The following is a 23,838-nucleotide window of genomic DNA, read 5'->3' on the forward strand; positions in this document are numbered from 1 at the left end:
ACCGCTCTTATGTTTTATTTACTTTTCCCCCTTGTTTTCTGTAATGGTTTTGTCATCATTAGAAAGCTCCCATCCTTCATAACAGTCTCAGAGTTCTGATAATTGACGCACAAGTTAATTCATACATAGAAACATGAAGTCACAGCCTGTTTTCCTCTATATTTCTTCGTTTCTTTGTTCTTTGTTTAATACATTTATACTAAAACTATGTGCTTAATGATTAAGCAGGTACAACATTAAAATACTGGTGAATCACATAATACATGGGTAAAAATAAGACAATAATGTGATGTGATAGAATATGTAGAGAAAACCAAATATTTTTTGATTTCCTATGTAAGTATATAGTTCGGCTACAACAGCATCGATCCACCAGAGATGCCACTCGCCATGGCAGCAAGTCTGATGGGCAAGAAGCAAAATAGTTTTCCATGTATTAACATTCACATACTGCATTCCCCATTTACGCTTGATCACAGTCAAACTGTTTCATGATTTTCATTTTAATTATTTCAACAGCAGCAAGCATAGGGCACAAAAAATGGCTTTAAGAATTAACTCAAGACATTAGATAACCAAATATTGAAAATAAAACATTCTGCATGACTCAAGGTTGTCCTTTATGTATGAAGCCAGAAAGCTGCTTTGACAGATCAGCAAATGGAAGCATCTGCTAGAGAAAGAATCAATCCAGCAAATGCAAAATAGACAAAAAGCCAGCTTACACCAGGGGAGACCCCGACACAATTGCCTAACTAGCTTTTCATCTGCTCTTCTTTCTTTCTCTGTTGGTCTAATTACCACGTCCGGCTTATTGTCCTCCTGATGACTGTAATTAATCAAGTTCTGCTGCCTAATCTCTGAATCTCATCATCCTTACAGTACACCAGAGCCGGCCACTCCGGATGGTATCCTGATGTAAGCTGTTTTGGGGAGTGCAATTGTGTGCGTGTCTGCAACTTTGCATGCAACAGCAAATTGCATGGTCCCACCCTGCTGTTTGTTTTGTTTTCTTTCTTTTTTTGTTGGCAGTGTTTATCCTCTGCATACAGGTCAGTAATTGTTACTCATCTTCTCCTCCTCCTTAGAGCAGTAGGTGGATGTTTGCAGACAGGAGTTGACCTATTTATCTTCCAAGAAGGTTGATTTAGCATCAAAGTGTTCTCCCTAACTGAGGCCTCCTTGGCTCCTGTCTACAGAGAGAGAGAGCGAGAGAGAGAGCGAGAGAGAGAGCGAGAGAGAGAGAGAGAGAGAGAGAGAGAGAGAGAGAGAGAGAGAGAGACTCCTACTGTCACAGCCTTGTCCTCTCTTGAGCTTCAGATGGCTTACCAGGTCCTTAATCTGTCCTATGAGTGACATCACCCTCTGCCAGCACGCTCCACTTATTTCTTACAGGACAGCAGGCGAGAGGGAGGGAGGGAAAGCATTAGGTGGTGTCCACTGGTCTGTTAGGAAAGGTGTATTAGCTCAGCAGCAAAGCTTTGGAGAGTAAGTAAGAGTAAGGTGGGATCCTGCACACTTTGGGCTATGGCAGAGGGCACAGCGGAGGGAGACAGTCACATGGAGGAGCTGCTGGATCACGGTCTAGGCATGGAGGAGACAGCCCACGGCCTCCTGAGGAGGCCCTCACTGAAGGAGAGCTACCACAGCGACTCCCTGCTGGCACCAGACACTGACTTCATGACAGGTATACGGCCACAGCAGCTCGTTCTCTCACGTACATCACTTCCATGTAGTTTTGGTCTGACATCTGCTTGCACACAGATGCATGGAGGAGGACGCTAAGCCCAAAGTAGATGAGCTGGAGCCTTTAAGCATGTAGTGTGATTGGTCTTTCTCGTCACAGCGGTCATGATCGTAAAAAGTCATCATAAAGATTTTTTATGTGATAGCTACAGAAAATTAAAAGATTGAAAATAGAAACAATTGTAGATACTATGTATCTATAGTGTTCTATAACTAAGAGCGTGGAGGTGATGATAGCTTGTAACCCTAGATGTATAAAAGTATGTGCAACAGTGGCAGAGATGTGTGTTGGATGCAACACGTAATGCAATACACACAGTTCTCACTACACAGGCCACTTTATTAGTTACAGCTGTGAAATCTTTTGACAAGTTTGACTTTTTAAACATTTTACTCCTTAAAAACTCAAAGCTAAACCAACATTAAAGATAAAAGAACAGTTAGCTTCTTGATGATAGAAAAAAACTGACCAAAAAAGCAGAGCTCATGCACAACTGTTGTTTTGCATTGCACAGAATTTCGCAGGTGGTTCTAAGGTAAAGGGTCTGTGTGGCGTATGAATAAATCTTACAATGAAGAAAAAGAGAACTCATGCATTTATGATTTCCAGTATGACAGATTTATTCAAATCAGTTTGTGATTCGTGTCCAGAAAACAAAACGAAAACAAATCTGAGCTGGAAACTTCGTTTGAAGAAGAATGTGACTCAACAGGTGTGTCTGACAGAACCTTTTAAGAACCTGATCGCTCTCTTTTCAAGCATAAATTATTGTTGCTACATTTGCTTTTAATGACACATTTTGTTTTTGTTCTGTTTCTTTCACATTCTCATAAATACACTGGCTAAAAAAACAACAAAACCAATAAAAAAAGATCTTCCCAGGCTGCTAGATTGCTGTTGCTGGACCCTATTGGTTGTCAAACAAGATAAAGCCAAACACTAATCCTAAACATCTCTCTTACTTCTCACATGTGACATAGTCATAGTCGAGCTGTGGGTGTTGTGGGATGTGTCTTATCTGAGAAGATTTGGGGAAATGTCCCTGCTGGGATATTAGCATCAGTGGACTAACATGTGAAGGACTGCGTGCGCACACGTGGCTTGTGTGTGTGTGTCAGGCTGCTGACTGCTGATACGAGCAGACAGATGCCGTTCCTCCATTCAAGAGGCGCCAGCTGCAAACCGAGATTAAAACGCTCCATTGGCTCTCCGTGCTGCAGTTATAGCTCAACGTATTTGCATTTTGCTTAAATGTATATAAGTTTGTGAAGTCTGGAAGCCTTCACTGCGATAACGTGGCAGTGCGTGCGTGTGACTGTGTTTGAGAAACAGCAGATATACTTAATGCACGGGGCTGCATGTGTGTTTACATTTGCCTGAGCAGCGTTGTGGGGCCTGCCTGTTCTTTGTGGGGCCGAGTTAGTGCAGAGACTGAGCTCTGGGCTGCTAATTCCATTTTACAGCACTGGGATTATGTGCTATTCTAATCTCAGTCCCATATGGGCTGCGTGGAGGTAGCACGAGGATGATGTCATGGTCAGGACAGGAGGAGAAACAGAAGATCACATGCCTACACAAAAATCACAACTCTCCATGAGAGGCGGATTACTGCCTGAATAATTACACTGGAAATCGTCATCCTGGACAGGTCAGCGCTTAGACTCGATTCTCAAAGGAACTACGGCAACAAGTGAGAGTTAAAAATAGTTTGAACGTGCACTTTATGCATTTCACAGACGCTACATTCGGAAAACATTGAAAGCATTCAAACAACAGTGTAAGTTCCAAACCTGTCCACTTGATTGGAGTTTAAACTGCATATTATATAATAGTGGTCAATGCAGTTGAGATTATTATTATTATTATTATTATTATTATTATTATTATTATTATTATTATTATTATTATTATTATTATTATTTCCATCTGATTCATCGTTTGGTATGAGTGTATTCATTTTTTTTTTTTTTGGAAAATATTTTTATTGAAAAAAGAAAACAACAGTACTTGCAGTTACCGAAATACAATCAACGTTTCTTCATTTTCCTAAGTAAATAAACTTATATATACATATATGGAAAAAAAAACCCAACGCATTCTAAAACAAAGACCCCCCCCCCCCCAGTCCCACACAGATCAACACAACCATCAAACACATTAGAGGAATATAACAGTAACAGAGGTACATTTAAACAGGCAATACCTCTAGACTAGCAAAATAAGAGATAAAGGGTTGCCACTTGTGAAAAAATTTGGCTGTGCAACCTCTCAACGTATATTTAATTTTTTCAAGTTTTAAAAAAATACATGACATCTTTAAGCCACCTGGAAATAGTAGGATACTTAACAGACTTCCAATGCAACAATATTAGATGTTTCGCTAATAGGGATGTGAGGACTATAATATCCTTTTGTGTGGAATCAAGTGTAAGTGAGCGAACAGGAATCCCAAATACAGCAATCAGAGGACAAGGATGAAGAGTTACCCCAAGAACAGTTGACATAATAGCAAAATACCCTGTCCAGAAACTTTGTAGCTCAGCACACAGAAAAAACATGTGGCTAAGGTGACGAGTGTATTCATTTAAAGCAATGCATAATCAGGGATTGTAACATTTAGTCCTTTTACTGAATCTGGAAAATTGTAAAATATTCAAAGTAAAAAACCCCATCAGTATGAAATAGTGTAATATTACTGCTGTATTTAAGACTGGGCTCATTTTAAAACTTTATGTTCAGCATCATATTCTATAAATCGCTGTCCTGTGAGTGCCACATATCTATGAAAAAAAATCAATTGTTCATGAGCTCAGAAAAACAGGCCTACATCTTGATTTTTCAGAAAGTATTTAAAAATAAAATAATGAAGAAAAATCAGCTGAATTAAAAGGCTTGAGCAGTGTGTTGGTTAATTGTTAACTGTCAACAGGGAGGGATTCAAATGAAAAATCAAGGTGAAGTGTTGGCAAAACAGCTGATTAAACATGGTAGACTGAGATATTCTCATAAATGCTGTGAGTCTGCACCTGCTTAACTTGGCTGTTTTATTCGATCGGACATGGTCACAGCTGCTGTCCTCTCCCCATCATTCTCAGCGCTTTTCTTGAGTGCACTGAATGAGTTATTAACAGCTTTTTCAAACTCAATCTTCTCTACGTTACACATGTTGACCGTGGGTGGTTGGCAAGAGGGAACTCATCTGGTACGATGCTAAATCACTGACGCTCATTCACTTGCTAATCCAAGCTGTGTTTCTATATGAAGCTTTATGACAACTCAGTCTGAGACTAAAGGAGAGAGATCATTATACTTTAATTTAAGTTTATTTTTATATTTCATAAGCTGAGCAATGTTGCCTTGCTTCTCTTGAACTCCGCTGCTCGTGACTGACAAGTCACAATGATATCAGTGTTCTCGGGTTACTGTTTACATTCCCTTTCGGCTCTTCACCCGTGGTTTTAAAAGATTAAGATTATGGTCAAAAAGTCCAACTTGAGTCATCAAGAAAAAAAGTAGGAGACATCACAGTGGTTATTATTCATATTTTATATACAAATGGCAGCTTTTACATTCATGAGTACAACATTTAGCCCTAAGCTATTTGTTTATGTGTTACTTGTCACCTTTTTATCCACCAGTTCTTATTGCTAACTTTTTAAAACGTTGTAGCAACTTTAGTTTTTCTGCCTTTTGTCCGTTTGAGGTATTCTTAACTACTGTTTGTTATACTATTGCCCCCCTTTAAGCTATTCTTTAGTCATTTTATACTTTTAACCCTTTTTTTTAAAGGGCTTTTTAAAGCTATTCTTAGCTACTCTTTAACTATTTTATACTTTTAGCCTTTTTAAGCTTTTCTTGGCTCACCTTTAGCTATTTTATACTGTAGTTTGGTTAAAATTCCAGATATTTATGCATTTTTTGCACTTTTAGTCACTTAACCATTTTTTTTGTTACTTTTCTATTTCTATTTTTATCTGTATCTATTACTCTTACCTATTACCATTATTAGTATATTCAGTTTAATTAATTAAGCCCGAGAGCCTGTTTAGCTAAATGGATCTAGCGAGCAACCCATATGCTGTAAGTTTAAAGCCGAGCCTGTGGTTTACTGTCTTTTCCCCTTAGCTGAGCTATCTCAGCTTTCTTCTCTCCACTCTTTTATCACAATAAAGGTACAAGGTGCAACAATTGTTACAAAATAAATCTACTGAGGCTAACACGTTTTCATGCAACAGTGGTATTATGGTTTGGACAGCTAACTCATTATGCTGATGTACTTTTTAATCAAACCAAAATGCTTACTTAATCAAATTAGTTGAGCCTCTTCACGATTTATCCTCCCAGCCCCTGGCAAACTGGATAAGTACTCCCTCGGGTAAAAGCACCCCTGGTTGGGAATCAGAGTTTTTGTTGACTTAAGGAAGCAGATTATGCAACTGATCCCTGCTCCTTCTTGTATATTCTGGCTGAGCACGACTGGGAAATGATGCCGTTCAGCTGACTCCTGTTTCACTGGGGTTTTTTTCCTTCTTAAATCCTGTGCAACCACAAGGATGCATTAGTTTTTATTTGTCTCTGCCTCATCCTCCCCGTTGCTCAGAGTGACATCCACTGTGAACTGTAACTCTGTGGATGTGCAAGATGTTTACAGCTTCACGGCACAAGAACAAGCAGTGTCTCAGGTTTATCTCTGCTGCTTCCTCTCTGTGTCTCCAGCGCTGTTAGTGACAGGGGGCTTACGTGTGGGGGCGGGGTCAAAGAGGCTCAGGCTGTGGGATTAACATTGTAGTCTGCACACACACACACACAAACATATACACGCACAGAGACACACATGCACGTACACACAATTTAGGCTGGATTGGACGACTGCAGAGTTTTTAAGCATTATCAGCCCCGCCCCCACCTTCATACACTCTCATCCTGAGCAAAGGGCTTTAAGCTCTGTCATACACAACTGCACATCACAGATTGTACCCGGCGACCACCAAGGAAACGTGAGAGGATCTAAACACCAAGACCCTCATCTCCTGCTGCAGATGCTGTAACACCATTTGGATGCTCTAAAAAAACAAACAAAAGGCGGCTAAAATACCAGAAAGGCTGATCTTGTGTGTGTGTGTGTCTGTGTGCGACATAAGTGGAGCAAAAGAGATGAAATCTTAGTGGACGTCAACGCCAGCGGATCAAAATTAGATGGAGGGAGAGCAGGCCTGTCTGATGGGAGCAAGAGGAGGAACAAGCACTGAAAAAGTATGCTCGCGAGAGGAGAGGAAGAGGAGGAAGAAGTCTGGAGGGGTGGAGGAAGGCCCTGCTGGCCTGCAGAAGCACCGTGACTGCTCCTCAGCTTCCAGCATCTCTCATGGTAGCCACCTTTGACCCATTGTGACCGTGTTGGATTACAGATTGCCTGCAGTTAAAGATGAAGCAGAAATCACTTGAAGAGAAATGATGGTGACAGAGGTGTTTTGGATGTGCGCTTTGACGCCATTGTTTACACGCTGCTGCATGGTGTCTGCGGGGATGATCTATGTCCAGCTGTGTGATGACCTCATTAGATTTCTACAGTGCAGCCATGAAAAAGGGAACGCTAAAGAGCTCCCCCCCTCTCTGATTACACCTTCTATAGATCTTGATGTCAAGTCAGCTGCTTGCATCTATTTCAGGCTGGCTGTTGTTTAAAGGAAGGACTTTTGTGCATTTTTTTTCTAATGATAATGCAAAACATGTCATGCTATCTGTCCTCATATCTGCAGACGACCGCAGCTCGGCCAGCGGCCTGGATGTGGCCGATCGGCTGACATATCTCGAGCAGAGGATGCAGATGCAAGAAGATGAAATCCAGCTTCTGAAGATGGCTCTGGCTGACGTCCTGAAGAGACTCAACATTTCTGAGGAGCACCAAGCAGCTGCTTCTGCTGCTGCTGGCAGGAGAGCACCGGGGGCCAAAGGTGAGCAAAGATCTACTGACATATCTACAAGCCAGTGGAAGGATTTCAGGTGTGTCGATACATAAAGCGCTTTAATCCCTCAGCCTGCTGTACACGAGAGGACATCGACTTTTTTATAGATTGTACATGATGTGCTTGATTCAGTCATTCTTCCTCAGGTGCATTTGCTAGAATGGGACTATAGTATTAAAAATGCGCATAGTGGAGAAAATAAAAGATGATTTAAAGAGACGGGTTTTCTTTTGTTGATTAGGTCTATGTGTAGTCACAGAGTAAATCGAATATCACAGTTTATCAAATCCAAGCACGTGTGCTCAAATTTTAGAGATAAATCTCACAAAGCAGAGTAAAGTATCACATTTGAGAAGCTGAATCAAATCATTTTTGTTTCGCTTAATCCCAGAGTGGTGCAAACCCAGTTAGTGCTCAGTGTTTAACGACAGAAATGCCAATAAAAATTCAGTCATGGCTTTTTCCTCAAAAGGGACTTTGTTTGTGCAGGCAACAAAAAGAGCATTCACAACAAACACAGTTCACAGAATGTGCGTGTGTGCGTGTTTGCTCCCACAGCCAGGCCAGTGTCTCTGGCTCTGCCCTCCAGAGCCCCCATGGTGACCCCCAGCACAGCTTCTCTGAAGAAGAGCACCACGGTGCCCTCCACCACCACAACCAGGAACTACAGCCCAACACCACCCCGAAGGTACCCAGTCCTCTGGGAGGGAGCTGGAGATTATTTTCACTGTTTGAATATGTGCAGGAGATCACGTTGTGTATTTTCCGAGCCGACTTAAACGTCTGCCGTTAAACGGCATTAAATTTCTTTACTGCTCACTGTGGAGTGATCTCACACAGCAGACCTTCTCACCCCACCTCACCCAGAAGAGAAGCGTGTGCTAATCAAGCAGCTTCAGTCTTCATTAGCGAGCTTCGCTTCTCATTATTTAACATGCAAAAGCAATCAGAAAGACAGCCTCCGGTATCTAAGAAACTGCGCACGGATGCTCCGTAACGATCCCCAACACCAGCCTCTTCTTTTCAAAGCAATAAAGCGCCGCTCCATTTTCTGCACATCTCTTCCTCTCAATTACATTTCAAATGATACAGCTATTAGATAGCATTAGTTAGAGAGCACGATAAGCTATCTGTGGCACCTTAATGTGCTGGTGCTACATCTGGGCTACTCTGATATAACTGCACAGAGAGTGGTAAATCTCCATTCACTTAAAACCGGCCGCTCAGTATGAGGAAAAAGCAAGACGGAGAATCACCCTCATCATCGCGCTCATCTTTATTAAAGCGGGTTCATTTCTTTCCACTCTTATTTCACCTTTCTAATTAATCTCTCCTTACCTTCTGGCTATTTCCTCTTTCACTTCTGTGCGGTCCATTTCTTCTTCTTCTTTTTTCTGACCCCACTCGCTTTTTTCGTCTTTCCAGCGGTGTGAAGAGCCCACCTGGTAGCGTGAAAGACAGCCCGTGTAAGAGCGCTAGAACACGACCCGCCTCTGCAGCCTCGAGCAGCAAGAAAGTTCAGGACAGGTGAGAAGCTGTTATTGAATTTCTAAATTTACACACACACACACACACACACACACACACACACACACACACACACACACACACACACACACACACACACACACACACAACAAACTTAGGCGTCTGTCAGTTGTGTAACAGTGTTTCAGATTTCTTTGCCCACGTACACACTTCTCACAAACCGGATCATGTGTGGATCTCTGCTGATTTCGAGGTGATTTTGTTTCTAAATTTAAATCAAAGTTATCTCAGCCCCAGACATCCTGTTTCAAGAGCAAACGCGGGGCACGAGCGCAGGAAACCTTTAATTAGGCCTACTCAACCGGAAACTGATGTGTCAAGATTTCAGCCTTTTATATCTCCCTTCAGATCTGCTAACTCTCTCTTTCTGTCCCTGCATCTCTTTGTTTCTCTCCCACTCGTGTCCTCTGGCATCTCTGTATCATTTTTCTCTCTCTCCGTCAACATAACAGCGGCAAACCCAGAGAGGCTGCAGTGAATGTAGGTGAGTTGACTGGTTCCCCGCCTGGAGCATTCAGAACAGGACTGTTAAAGAAACCCGGCGTTGTTTAACTCTGAATTGCATGTGTGTTGCTTTGCTGCAGGAATCAGGCGTGTGACACACTGCAAAGGTAGGCTTCGTCCCTGTCTGACACCCCCAGTAACGCAAAACAGCCACTGTTTACATTTATAACGAAGCAAATCGTGCTTGAGCTCCTGTTTTATCTTCATCTTTTCATATTTCCACATCTCACCATGACTTGTGTGCCTTCCCTCGCCCCTTCCACCCTTATTTTTTTTGTCTTTCTTTCTTTCGTCCCATCCACGCCCACAATCCGCCCTTCACGCTCTCTTCATCGCTCTCCTTTCCTGTCACTCCTCCACTCTTGCCTCCTTCTCTCTCCGTCCTCACCTCACTTCACCGCTTCACTTAGTGACTATGCAGATCTATCTGAGCCCCCTCACAAGAAAGACTGGGTCTTCTGAAGCTGCCGAGACCGCTTCTGCGGTGCCCGCCCACAGCGGGCCCGCGCCCGCTCCTAATCGCCCTCAGGCGAAGGGGGGCGGCAAGCCAGAGGCGAGGAAAGCAACCCCATCCTTCACCTTAAACTTCCAGAAGACCTCAAGCGGCCAGAGCGCACCGCATGACACGTCGAGCTACAAGAGCCCCATCAAATCACCCAGCCAGTACTTTCAGATTTGTTACTGACAAAGAGCTGCACTCTTCTTCTTCACTTTTAATGCACAAATAGGAAAAAGTGTGGAGAATTTATTTTTTCCATTCCTGCTACCGAGCGTACTAAAACCCCAAAAACAAATGAAAGCCTCAACGAACCACTTGAAACCTACAAATACAGGTTTTGTTGCAATTCAGCAATTGGGACTTATTTCTGAGGATAGAGTGAAAGCTTTGATGCATTCGTAGCCACACCGCACAGCATAGCAATAGCTCCATTTGTCGCACGCTGGTACCTGCACAGCGCTTCACCGAAGGCCTGTGTTCACCGCTAATGTTTGTCTCCATCACGCTGCGTGAGTGCGTGGGCACCGAATGTGCGATGTAAGAGAGAGGCTGGGTTTTTTTTTTTTTTGTTTGTTGTTGTTGTAACTCAATGTGTGCCAGCGAGTCTGTTTGCTGTGATGTTTTCGGTTTCGTAGCTGATGTCCCACCTTAGATCCCACTTTAGATTATTTACAGTGTGTACCCAGAAAGTCTCATTTTAAATCAGGAGAAACAATAAAAACAAACACTGTGAAAACACTTGTTGTGGTTCAGTTTAATGTGTGTGCGTGTGTGCATGTGGTGGTGGCTGGTACCATAATAAAAGAAAGAGGTGGTTTACAGCTATGCTCCAGCTATCAGCTGCTCACATAGCAACAAATATGGGGCCACTTTAATATGATGACAGCAACAGGCTTTCATGAGGTAGCTAAAAAGAACTAATGGCTGCTGAACACTTTGATGAGCAGGAAATTGTTGAAAATCACATACTGTGACCTTTTTTTTAGCATTCAAGTGGAGATTTAAGAGAATTACAAGAGCAACAGTTTCCGGTTCTACAGCCATATATATATATATATATATATATATATATATATATATATATATATATATATATATATATACATATATATATACATATATATATATATATATATATATATATATACATATATATATATTGAATGGAGAGCATATGTTAGAGGCACAATTTAGGGAAATCAGTACAGGTGTTATAGGTGTTAAAACACTGAACTTTTTGAAATCAGCTAACTCACAGTGATGTAGAGAAGAAAAGTCTCATGCATCAAAACCTCATCGAGCAAGTTAATTAGAAACAACAACAACAAAAAACAAGACGAAAACAAGCAAAGGTTGAATGCTGGTGACCTTGAGCTTAAGGTCAGAGGTCAACTTCTTTAATAATCACCTGGGATATAAAAAATGATCTATCTACAGGAGAATGAGGGGCTGCGAGTATCTTTTAAAAATATATATTTTATTTATTTATATATATATTTTTTAATTTTAGTCAACAAAAGTGTTTTTTAATATCTTATATTAATATTTTAGCTGACTATAATAACCTTGGTACTCACCCATCAGAACTTCATTTGGGGCTTGCGCTTTGCAAAGTCACTGCCTAAATCCAAAGACATGGAAGTCTTTTCTCTTTTGATCATAAAACACTTGCAAAAAATAGCCTAGCTCTTGCATTAGCTGACATCAACAGGTTTGTACACATTATCCACAAATCACAGAGAGCAAGGAAAGGATGTATAAGTAATATATTTCCCAGCATGCTAGCTGGACCTCCTTCATGTTCTGCCTCAAATGTTTCAAATATCACATATTCTAACGTCGTAAGTTACAACACATTTAGAATGCGTGCAGCATCTGACACACATAGTTTCAGAAAAATCTGCATCCAAAAAAGATTTAACACGGAAAAAGCAGTGCAGGAAATGTGTGACCTCAAAGTGCATCCTCCACGTGCTCTTTGGGAGTTAATAGGACCTCTGCTGTTGAAAAGGAGAACTACTAAAGGTTTGATTGGGATTTTAAAATGATGGAAACATTTGTCAGGTTTTATTTTGATTCTTTAAAATGTTTTAGTTCAATTAATGCTGCTTACAGCACTAGTCCCCCCCCCCCTCCACACACACACCTGCTTTTTATTTCAGTGTGGGGGTATTTGTTATTGACAAGATTTTAAAAGTATAGAATGGCTGTAATTTTCACAGGGCGTCCCAGTCATAACATACACACATAACCCCAAAGGCTCCTCATTTTTTCTGTGCTGACAAGTTTTATAATAAAATATTTTTTCGGCTTTTTCCTCATTTTTATTAACTTTTAAGTTCCCAAAAAAAGTTTCAGATTGTTAAATTTTTCTAGGATGTAGTTTTTATTTTTAATTCATTTCAGGGCACTTTAAAAAAAATTCACGTGCTTAAAAATGGTTTAGAGCAGAGGTGAAAAAATTCTCAGAGGGCCACATAAGAAACTGGGACTGTTGTGGACGGTCGGAGCAATCAAAGCTATTCGCTCCCTCCTATAGAGCCTTCCAAAGTTAATTAAGGTTACCAAGAGAATGTGAAGAAAAAGGCTGCAGTGACTTTATGTCAAGCAGTTGTCCAGAATATTGCACGCGTTGTGTTGAAGAGATCCAAGATTCAGTTGAAGTTAAAACGTCTGTATTTTTCATGTAATACCAATTTGTACCACAAGATGGTGCAAGGAGTCAATGTGACCTTTATTCAATCATTAAAAAAACTAAATAACAAAAACGGCAAGTATCCAAAGCCTCTGCAGGAAGTTGGTAGGACTTAAAATAAAGTAAAAAAACAAAACAAACAAACAAACAACCCCCCCAGAAAAAAACCCAACAGTCACTGTCTTCAAGTAACTTAAAGAAGTCCAGACGATTTTCTTTGCAAGCTCTTTTGCCCAACAGTCATTGGTTTTAGCACACCTTCAGCGAAACAGCGCCCCAGGTGTTAATAGTTTTAGTTACAGTTTGATAAAGTACATTTAACTGTTATTTCTGGACACCTAGATTTTACATATATGATAAAATGTGAATTTTATTCATTATAGAAATTGGCAGTGGTTTTGTCTCATACTAGCTTTCATGAGACCCATTAGATTTATGAGCAAAGTATCCAGGAAAAAAACAAAAACAAAAAAACCCCAGATCAGACCTTTATTGACTTTCATGTACAATCATCAGCATACCAGTGTGAACATAAATCGTACCATACAACCCAGCGATCCCATTTTCCTGAAAAGCAGAGCCACAGTTCTGGAGCTTTGATCGAGTCTGTCTGTCCTCCGTGTGAGGAGACAGATGTTACAGATGTTACAGATGTTACAGTGACATTTTTCTACATGCAGTGATGATATGAGTTGGTCCCATCAGCCAATGAAAGAAAATACAAATTTGAAATAAGATACACACACACACACACACACACACACACACACACACACACACACACACACACACACACACACACACACACACACACACACACTCAGTCATCGACATCATACAGTAATATAATACTAGCCTATTTCTCCAGGGTCTTAAAGGCTTAAAGTATTTGTGGTAATCGTGGGTTTCTCTCCAATCACTGTAAAAACTATTTCCAGGTCTACTGCGTAATAAAACGACTCTGATAATATATTTTTCTCTAAAAGGATTGCGCACAATTCATGTGGTCCAACTTTATGTGCTCAGAAAAACAGTTTAGTTTACCTACCTGCCCTCATCAGCTGCACAGTTGCAACCTCGCCGGGATGAGGGCGCTGCCGTGCAGCAAAACCAGCCACACTTGAATATTCCAGCAGCCTGCTCTCTCTCTCCCTGTACCCCCTCCTCTTTGCCTCTCCATCCATCCAGCCTCCCAGTGGTTGGAGGCAGGAAAAGATGGCACCTCAAAAGCCGCTGTCAGCCACTCCGCCCGGCTTCTCGTCCTTAGGAAAGCGGCGTGCTGCCCTCTGAAGTGGCCCCGACCGAACCAGCAGCCGCCTGAAACACAAGGGAGGAAGATCTTTTTTTAATTATTATCATTTTCTATTAATATTATTTTTTTTAAGACAGACCCGAAAACTGTGGGCATCCGTGTAGCATTTTTCCACACCCTCTCGCCTTTTCCACCCTCAGCATCTGCACGTCCAGCCCGCTGCAGGCTTCGCAGTTGTTTTCTTCTTCTTCCTATCAAAACCATACAGATCTGCTGCTATTGCTGGACCTGGATCGTTTCTATTAGAGCCGAACTTGAGGACGAAGGACTGAGCTCACAGGGAGCATCACTGATTTCATTCAGAGGGACGATGAGGTAAGGAGAAGCATGCGTTGGTCTTTCCCTGCACATAAAAGCGCAGACTTCTGCACTGGTTGTGGTGGTGGGTTTTCCTTTTTAGGGACATGTTTAGGGGATGTGGGGCTGATTCACAGGGAATCTGGACAATTTATGGGATGCAGCTGAATTTAGAGGCCACAGTAGGTGTATCACAGCCCGGGATTCACGGCAGCACGCGCTTTTATTGACCGGTAGGTCACCTGTTGGCCGACAGAATATGAACCTTTAAGAGAAGCACACTGAGGTCAGCCTTTGATTTAAAATAATAAGAATTTAAAAGAAAATAGCCGACTCCAGTTCGCTGACGTTACACGTGGAGGTACTCTGCACAGGCGGGAAAAAAGGTCTTGTCATGGGAACCAGACTACACGTGCAGTAGTGTGGCGTTACGGTGCACTTAATTAACAACACTTGCTGCGATTGCAGTTTTTAAACATCACCTGTAAAAAAAAGGTGAAACCTGCGCAGCGTGCACGCTCGCACACACCTCTCCGCACGCGAACCAATCAGCTGTGAGCATTCGATACAGCGATCCAGACGCGGCTCGGAGATGAGGGCGCTGGGTTGACTGGTCCGGTGTGAGTGCCTATCAGGTAAAACGTTACTGGCAGGCCCGGGTTTGTCGTCACAGCCTCCCTCCAATCAGCTGCGAGGCTGCCGCTTCACAGAAGTGGGTGAGGCAGCAGAAGCAGCAGCGTTTGGCACAGGTTCACCGTGAACAGGAGGAAAAATCAGCTGAGTCTAATTGCTGTTGGCTTAGAAAGTAGAGTGGGTGACGGAGTGTGCGTGCTAGTGTGGTGTTACTCATGGTGTGTGACGGTCTGCCTCGCTGCTAGGGACGCAAAAAATGTGGCTTGTTGTTGGTTTTTGATCCTGTGTGCTTTGATAAATGCAAGGCGTCCAGAGGTTACACTGCATGAATATATATATATGGGGTATTTCGTTGTGAAGCGAAATACGAGCTCTGGGATGCCTCAACTTCCAGACCTACTCCCAAATTATACACTCATGTGTTCCTCGTAGTTAGTCCCAGGCTCTAATTCCAGCACAGCAAGCAGCTTTTTCAGGGTATGTCTTGTGAGACAATCAGAGGATGAAACATAACTGATATGTAGAGGGATGCCAGCACTACCTATTCCCTGCAAACCTCCCCATAGTATAAATCAATAAAGGGGTCCTGTTGTTGCTCGACAGCTCCACATTCATATTCTTGGGCTCTACTAGTCTGGCTTTTCTTGATTCCGGTTTAAAATAATCCATACTTATTTCACTCTAGTGAGGCACCTCAGTCCATTTCATGAGAGATACAGGGAGCATTTAGGGCAACCTCCCTTTAAGCCAGGAATGTCAAATATAAGGAATGGGGAACAGAAGGAGCCTGGCTCTCCAACATCATGTGTCCTATGATGTAAAATGAGTATAACATCCCTGCTTTGAACCAGCTTTCCTCTGATTAGCTCAGGAATCACTTGCACATACTCTGACCTTCCTTTTTGAAACTGCGTGCTTGTGTCATGTGAACATCCACCGTTGTAAGTAAAATTTATTTGTATAGCACCTTTCAAGATAAAACTCACAAAGTGCTTCACAGAAGCTAAAACATAAAAACAAAAATGAACCAAAAGCAAGTTTAAAAAGATAAGTTTTTAGCTGTTTTTTAAAAGAGACCACCGAGTCCACAGATCTCAAGCTCAAAGGGAGAGAGTTCCAGAGTCTGGGGACCAGTGTATATATGGCAGAAATGGCACACTTAAACCCAGGTTTAGGGGGTAGGATTAGTGTTAAGCAGTAGTAGCTGTCAGTAACTCTCCAGGCAATGAAATGAAATGTAACTCAGTGTAGTGTCCTGATAAAGGTATTACTGTGTGTGTCTGTGTGTGCATGTGATCCAAGGTCAATGTGAGGCTGTAAATAAATTATTCCTGTTCTGTTGTGATAATAAAACAGCTTTTATTTTGTTAACACATACGTATCAACCGCTTCCTGTGAAAGTTTGCACTGTACACTAGGCAAACGTACTTTTTTGTCGTTTTTCACACAAAAAAAAGCTGTGCACACTGTGATCACATTATCCAAACTTTACCAGCACGAGTCCAAACTATGTGTAATGTTGCTTCACCCAACACTCTGCTGTCACTTAAACAGCCAGTTAAACATACAGCTGTGATTTAAGAGGACAGATTGTGTGCTTTGTGGAGGTGCTCTGTAGGTGGCAACACAGACTATGGTTCACAAGCCTCTGCTTCAGCAGAGTTTGCTGTGGTTCCTGCGTCTCGCCTGATCACTGTGTGGACTTCATTTATCTTTCTCTTTAAATGCCTGCGTGGCTTTAAATCTGCAAGCGCGATGGAGCGGGCATGTTGTTTCTGCTCATCATGACCGAGAGGTCCGAGTCGCTCGCGTTTGTGTCTTCTCTGTGCTGCTGCGCTGCAAATGTCAGTAGGACACCCACAGTTGTTTTGTGCTGTGATCTAATGAGCATTGATCTCAGTGAGCTGCTGCGGGCTGCAGTTTTTCATCCAGTATTTTTCTATAGTTGCAGTATTTTGGAGAATTCGTATTATAGTCCCCGTATCCGCCTATTTTTTAAGCCAGGTTTTAAGGAGTTGGCACATGCACACATCAGGCATATTTTAATAGTGGTTGTAGTAGTTATGTTTAGAATATTTTTGTTGGTAACTGTCATTTTTAATGGTGAGATTTCTCGACACTGGCTGTAAGGCATGATGGTGAGAACAGAAGAGATACAACCAAATGGCAAAGGTCCTCTGGTCTCCCTCTGTGCTCTATTGGCACAATTCAGCCTGCACATCGAGAACCCTGGCTATAAACACAAGAGATTACTGAAGGAATCCAATGCTTTTACCACTGTATTTGCTCTTCATTTGTTATGATTAGCCACACTAGTTTTAGTTGTCTCCAGCTGGAGAAAGGTAAAAGGTGCTGATCTCTGGAGGAGACAGTAAAGCCTCGCTTGGCACTTGTTTTCTGGACTTGTGGGCTAAAGGGTTGATTCCTGGCTTGTTTCCCCTTCTGGAAGTCGGTTATTTCTCTTCTTTTTTCTTCTTCACCCTCCCATCCATCTTTTTGATTCATTTGCTATCCTTCACAAATGCAGCAACCTGTTTTTTTTTATTAAATCACTTCCTTTCCTTTCTGAACACTCGTATTGTGAACCTTTAAAACGGGACTGCGCTTGACTGAGTTGCTCAGAGTTTTTTTCAGCATGATTTGCTGCTTCGCTTTGTTTTCTGCAGCTGAATGCTATGAATAGTTTAGGATTTTCACTGTTATTCCTTCAAAGATAAGGTATGTGAAGCCCTCTGCTGGCGCCTTAGAGATACTGTAATGAATAGCAAGAAAAGTCCAATTTGACTATACTGATCACCGTTATTTTTCTAGTCTTAATCATTCGAGCCTCAGTAACTGAGAAGCTTTAAGGACCTGTTTTTGTTTTGCTTCACTTCATGTTACTACACATTACTCAGAGCTATTATTACCTTTTAAAAAGGTCTCCAGTAGGCTTTGTGTGCCCGTTAACTACGTTAAAGAGCAAATACAGTAACTAAACTGTTGATGCGCGGTCTAGCCTGTGACCTGAGCCTGCCCATTGCAGCCTGTCGTCATCACCACTGCCTCCATTTGAGTGGATGGTTTTTCATTATGGTCTGAAAGTGAAGTGTAGACCCTATCAATCTGATTCGTGGCCTGGTGTGTATTGACAGGATCAGTTGGTGGTATGCGTGTGACCCATATGAATACTAGCATTAATAGTGAGCTGAATTGATGCATGACAAGGGCAAACAGAGAGAGGAACTCAGTATAACCCTATGTCAAGGTAATGCAAATGTACCGTATGAGAGGTAGAGGTGGGAATCACCATACATCCCACGATACGATATTATCACAATACTTAACGCACGATACGATATTATTGCAATTTTTTAAAATATTTTGCGATATTCAGTTTCTGTACATAAACTTTATCAATATTCATATCTAATATCAAAGTGTCACACTCAGTCTTTCTCTCATTTCAGTTTGATTGTTGACAAACTGAACGGTTTGTATTACAGTCTAGTCCAACTTAACTGATGCAACCATCTGGTACAATTATAGCTATTCTGAACTATGCAGTTTATGAAAACTATGCAGCAACTGAAGAATTTGAAATTAAATTAAAACAAAATATAATTTTACATTAAATAAAAAAGTTTTAAACTTAATTAAAATAAAACATGTCTTAAATTAAAATAAGTAAACTGTCATGTTTATTGCTGCCAAAAAAAAAGTTAAACACATTTGGACAGTGAAGGAATGTCAGGATTCTTGCTCAGAAAAAGGATCAACATGCTCTGAAGTCAGAGCACAAAAACCTTTTTTGTAACAAAATATCGATTTCTGCTGTCCCTGTATCGATACATTATTAGCAAACAAAATATCACCATACTACACAGTATCGATTTTTTCCCCCACCCCTAATGAGAAGCTACTTTTGGGAGAAAACAAAGCACATTTCCATTCTACACCCACAGTCGGTGCAGCGAGTGTATGAGCTAAAATAAATCATGGAAATGTCATGGTTTATGCCCCGCTGTTCCAGGCAGTGATACACACCAGTGGAGGTCAAATTTCCCCCTCGGTCCATTGTTCCCAGATCTCACAGCTGTGTGCTTTGAAGCTGTTACAGGTGTGCGTTCTTGATGACACATTTATTGCTGGTCCAGTGTTAAAACTGCGGCATTTTCCCCTTTTGTTCCAGACATGTTGAAAGTTTAGTCATCTTATGTTCCCACACTTCGGTAGGAACACACATGTGCTCCCTTAAAAATAATCTTGTGTGAATCATTAAAGACAAAGCGCTGATTAGTTAAAGCTGCTTAAATAATATTTTCATATGAGCCATGGGTCAAGAAGCAGTGCGTATGTGAGGGGTCACTCTTTGGAGCGGTCATAGATAATTATCAACCAGTTTCCCTCAGCATTTGGAAATGATGTCATTTGGTTCAGTTGCACAGCTCACATCAAACTCATGAGCAGAAAGGACTGCTGCTGCTGTGCTGAACTCCAAACAGCAGAAAGTTAAAAGCCTTCTTCGTGCATGAGCTCAGCAGAACATCAGAAGAATCAGTTTGTCCAGAGGTGTTTTCACATGTAGCATACAGCAGCAGACAGTTCCCATCATTTGCACCCTCACAGCCTGAAATGCTCAGTTTGGTTTAGCTGCGTGCTGGAGGCAGAACACGTGATGTGCAAACTGCTGGTTGTGAATTCCCTTGTTACCTGTGCTGTTCTCACACTGGAGCATCACGTGGGCTTCGTACTAGGGTCCTGTCAGCTTCGATGACTGTCCAAGCCTGTACTGGACATTTGCCTTCTCATGCGCACCTCTGTCGGGTAATGTCGACAAAAGTTCAAGGCTGCAATTCATAGCTGAAAATGGCTAAAAATAATGTCTAAAAACCATCATCATATATATATAAATTTAAATATAGTGGCACTGAGACATTAGCAATGGATCTTTTGGACTCTGTGTGCTATTGGATGCATTACAATTGTAGGGTCTACCTTGCAATATAAAGCCCCCTGAGGTGACTGTTGATGTGATTTGGCGCTGTGCAAATAAAATTGAATTGAATTGAATGGAATCAAGCAGATTGGAGTTTGGAGACCATCTCGATATGTTGTTCCTTGAGGCACTGCTGAGCAGTTTTTGATCCATGTGAGGACTCAAGGTTTTCCAGCTCCACACTGCATTGTGCATGGTTGTGCGTTGGTCTTATTTGGAGCCTACATACATACATACTTTTAGTCTTGATGTAACTTTTATTGTGAATTGTTGCTATATAAATAAAACGGAATTGAATTCAATCCTGCATTATTTTCTGCACAAGTCATTGCAAAACCTAAAGCTGGTTGGGAAAAACCATATAACCAACTGCTTTTGGATTGTGTCAGTGGATTGATTTTTTTCCAATACAAATATAAAGTTTAATACTTAATATTATAGCATTTTAAGGGTTACGCAATCCTTGGATGCATATCCGCAGAGCTGTAAAAGGCTGATGGGGTATTGCTGTTACGCAGCAGGGTGGGCAGGCGGTGTGGACACTCGAGTTTGTGAATGCGATAACTCGAGAACGAAGCGACGTAGGATTTTGGAATTCACAGCATGGGAGCATCGACTGAAAATCTTCGACGATTTCGAATCTCAGTGACCTTGACCTCAAGGTCAAAGTTTATACCATAGGTCCCTGTACTAGGAGGCTGAGGGGGATGTGTCTTGTACTTTCTTTTCACTGTGCAATGTTTGCATGCAACATGATCCACTTTTTAATGATTGCATGGCACAGGAAAATATTGTAGCTTTGGTTTAATGTTGGTGTAAGTCTTGGTATGCAAACTGTGGGACACACATTTAGTTTTGTTCTGTTCTTTGTGTCACACACCTCTCTGCAATACAAGAATGTTTTACTTTAAGGAGTGGAAAAAGGCCACAGACCACAATTCAGGCATCAGTTATTTTAAACGAACAAAGGCAATGTAATTTTGTAGCATGTAAATTAAGAGTTAACTTCCTACTAAAAGCTGCAAGCGACGATGCTTTTATTGCTTGCTATCAGTGCACCATTTAGTCACAGCTCAGCTGCTGTTGTGCTTTCTTTGCCTCCTTGGTTAGGGTAAATGGATGAACTCTTAGTGGCTTGTATATCTTCATATGTTGGAGATGCTGGTGCTAACAGGTTGTGTAATGATGTCTGTGCTGAATGCTGCTGCAATAACCACATTTGTCTAAATGCAGTCTGACACGCACAGCTGAAAATGGAGAATGATGTTGCACATTACGATGCCTCCAGAGTCAGGTGTGTGGTCATGTGTCTGAGTGTGAATAATAACATTATCATTTTAGGTGACAGTAGTGCTGTTTATGAGTCACAATGATGCACACGGAGGCGTCAAGAGGCAGAGTGGGAAGGCTGATCTGCACAGATGGGCGTGTGTGTTTGAGAGTGGGATCTTTGTGAATGAGAGGGAAATCACTCCCCGCCCGCCCTCCGTGTCTCTTCTGCCATCTCCCATTGGAGTGCGGTGTAATTGAAATTAAAATGTGCAGCTCATGTGAGTCAGACGTCGTGTGCACGCTGCTGGTGCACGTGTGAGTATTTGTTTGCAGCTAAAAAAAAAGATTCAATCTCCAGGCCTGAGAGGATGAGAGCACAGGAAACGTCAAAGAGCCGTTTAACGTCCTCTCTGTCACACCGCTCACACTCGTTTAATCCCTTTTCTTTCTCCACCTTGCTGCGGGTCGAGTAGCGTGACTGCACACAGGTGGGTGCTGATGGGATGACGGAAGCAAGAAATTAGATTGGATTATACAGGATATAATGTGACTGGATGGGGAAAAAAACATGCACGCTGTAAAAAAGTGTGCAGTTTTACTGAATCTTTCCATTTTACATTACATGATATGAGAATAAAATACAAAAATACTTTAAATTTGCATTCAAAGTCACATTGCATCATTCATTTACTTTTTATTGACATTTACACCGCGCTCCAAATTATTATGCAAATTGTGTTTAAGTGTCATAAAGATTAAATAAGTTGTTTTTCAATTAAACCCATGGATTGGATTATGTCTCAGGGCTCTTTGGATGATTTAAATCAATCTCGGACACATATGATCATTAGTTTGCCAGGTGAGCCCAATTAAAGGAAAAACTACTAAAGAAGGATGTTCCACATTATTAAGCAGACCACCACTTTCAAGCAATATAGGAAGGAAAAATGATCTCTGTTGCTGAAAAGCGTGCATTGGACACGTAATGAAAACCTTAGATATTTCACGAAAACTTAAGCGTGATCACCATAATGTAAGAGATTTATGGCTGAGTCAGAGCACACATGGGTTCGTGCAGGTAAAGGCACAATGAGGAAGGTTTCTGCCAGACAAATACATCAGATTAAGAGAGCAGCTGCTAAAAGGCCATTACAAAGCAGCAAACAGATATTGGAAGCTGCTGGTGCCTCTGGAGCCCTGCGAACCTCAAGGTGTAGGATCCTCCAGAGACTTGCAGTTGTGCATAAACCTTATATTTGGCCACCCCTAACCAATGCTCACAAGCCCAGAACTACAAGAAGACTAATTTTCAAGCAGTCCTGTTTGCTGATGAGTGCATTGCAACCCTGGATGGTCCAGATGGATGCAGTGGTGGATGGTTGGTGGACGGCCACCATGTCTCAACAGGAATGCAACGTCAGCAAGGAGGTGGTGGAGTCATGTTTTGAGCTGGAATCACGGGGAGAGAGCTGGTCGGCCCCTTTAGGGTCCCTGAAGGTGTGACAGTGACCTCTGCAAAGTATGTGGAGTTTCTGACTGTCCACTTTCTTCCATGGTAGAAAGAACAGAACTGTGCCTTCTGCAACAAAACCATCTTCATGCAAGACAATGCACCATCATGCTACAAGGAGTATTATATCGAACCGCCCTAATAGTTGGATATCTCTTACATACAGTCTGTGAATACTCTAATCTTTTGTATTGATCTATGCTTTAAAAACCCATTTGTAAAGGTCTAATGAGATTTCATTGGTTTCTCTCTCTTTTTATTTTATTTCTGTTGATGTCCTGATCTAAAGTGTCACCTGTGAGCTGAATATGAAGGTTTCTGCTTTTTTGAATTATGCCCAGTGAGTCATTTTGCCAGGTGGACACGATAATGTTTCGGACGTGTTTCAAGCACCAACAAAGTCAAACAGGAAACAGGATATAGCACAATTTCAACTGACCACAAGTTGGAGTGCCACAGCAAAGATATTATTAAGCTTGAATAGTTTAATAACAAACATATTGCAGTGTTTGATTTGAAACATGTTTATACTTCATCATTATCATTCCACTTGGGTTACTGATCATCTACAGTGGAACAAAGTATGTTCTTTATCCTTTTGTTCTTTCTCCAGCATTGCTTTACTTTAGGTCATCGGTTTTACCGCAAAGCTCAATTACACTCTCTCCATCCTCCCTCCCTCCCTCTCTCTGTGCCACACACACATCCATGCTCACACACACACACACACACACACACAGTCATGCTATGTGTCACACTGAAGGCCAACCCTCCTGCTGGATGCTAAAAATCAGGTTGCCAGGACTTACACTTGGCTTTATCGCACTCTATCGTTCGCTGTCTCACTCACTTGCTCACACACTCACTCACTCATTCACCC

At 41.7% G+C, this 23,838-nt stretch overlaps 3 protein-coding genes across 5 annotated transcripts in view; all 3 read left to right on the top strand.

The window, feature by feature from the left end:
* LOC146501364 (bromo adjacent homology domain-containing 1 protein) overlaps window positions 1-22,414 on the top strand; it is a 55,130-nt gene extending 32,716 nt beyond the window's left edge. The window contains exon 6 of the transcript XR_014869154.1: window positions 18,471-22,414. The gene's annotated coding sequence lies outside the window, so the exon portion shown is untranslated. The remainder of the gene's footprint in view (window positions 1-18,470) is intronic.
* LOC146501365 (echinoderm microtubule-associated protein-like 1) lies at window positions 1,266-10,997 on the top strand. 3 transcript variants are annotated; one of them, XM_085131794.1, is made up of 8 exons: window positions 5,546-7,112; window positions 7,504-7,698; window positions 8,269-8,320; window positions 8,360-8,398; window positions 9,136-9,237; window positions 9,711-9,742; window positions 9,843-9,869; window positions 10,173-10,997. In XM_085131794.1, the coding sequence occupies exons 1-8, from the start codon at window positions 6,944-6,946 to the stop codon at window positions 10,445-10,447; spliced, it is 891 nt and encodes a 296-aa protein (XP_084987920.1). In that variant the 5' UTR covers window positions 5,546-6,943; the 3' UTR covers window positions 10,448-10,997. The 3 variants fall into 3 exon arrangements, with proteins under 3 accessions (XP_084987917.1, XP_084987920.1, XP_084987916.1); XM_085131791.1 differs by lacking the exon at window positions 5,546-7,112 and adding an exon at window positions 1,266-1,687 and having other exon boundaries at window positions 8,269-8,398; XM_085131790.1 differs by having other exon boundaries at window positions 5,578-7,112; window positions 8,269-8,398.
* Window positions 14,025-23,838, top strand: part of evlb (Enah/Vasp-like b) — a 57,845-nt gene continuing 48,031 nt past the window's right edge. Inside the window, exon 1 of the mRNA XM_085131781.1 lies at window positions 14,025-14,583. Within this exon, the coding sequence (XP_084987907.1) occupies window positions 14,579-14,583 (5 nt within the window). The 5' untranslated portion in view covers window positions 14,025-14,578. The remainder of the gene's footprint in view (window positions 14,584-23,838) is intronic.

This window comes from Neolamprologus multifasciatus, chromosome 15, assembly GCF_963576455.1.
Source record: "Neolamprologus multifasciatus chromosome 15, fNeoMul1.2, whole genome shotgun sequence".
Taxonomy (NCBI): domain Eukaryota; kingdom Metazoa; phylum Chordata; class Actinopteri; order Cichliformes; family Cichlidae; genus Neolamprologus; species Neolamprologus multifasciatus.

Excerpts from the sequence above, each read along its gene's own strand:
- LOC146501365 (XM_085131790.1), top strand. The coding sequence starts at position 6,944 with ATGGAGGGAGAGCAGGCCTGTCTGATGGGAGCAAGAGGAGGAACAAGC. Across the intron at positions 8,399-9,135 it reads AGCCCAACACCACCCCGAAG|CGGTGTGAAGAGCCCACCTG; the intron begins GTACCCAGTCCT and ends TCGTCTTTCCAG. Across the intron at positions 9,743-9,842 it reads AGAGGCTGCAGTGAATGTAG|GAATCAGGCGTGTGACACAC; the intron begins GTGAGTTGACTG and ends GCTTTGCTGCAG.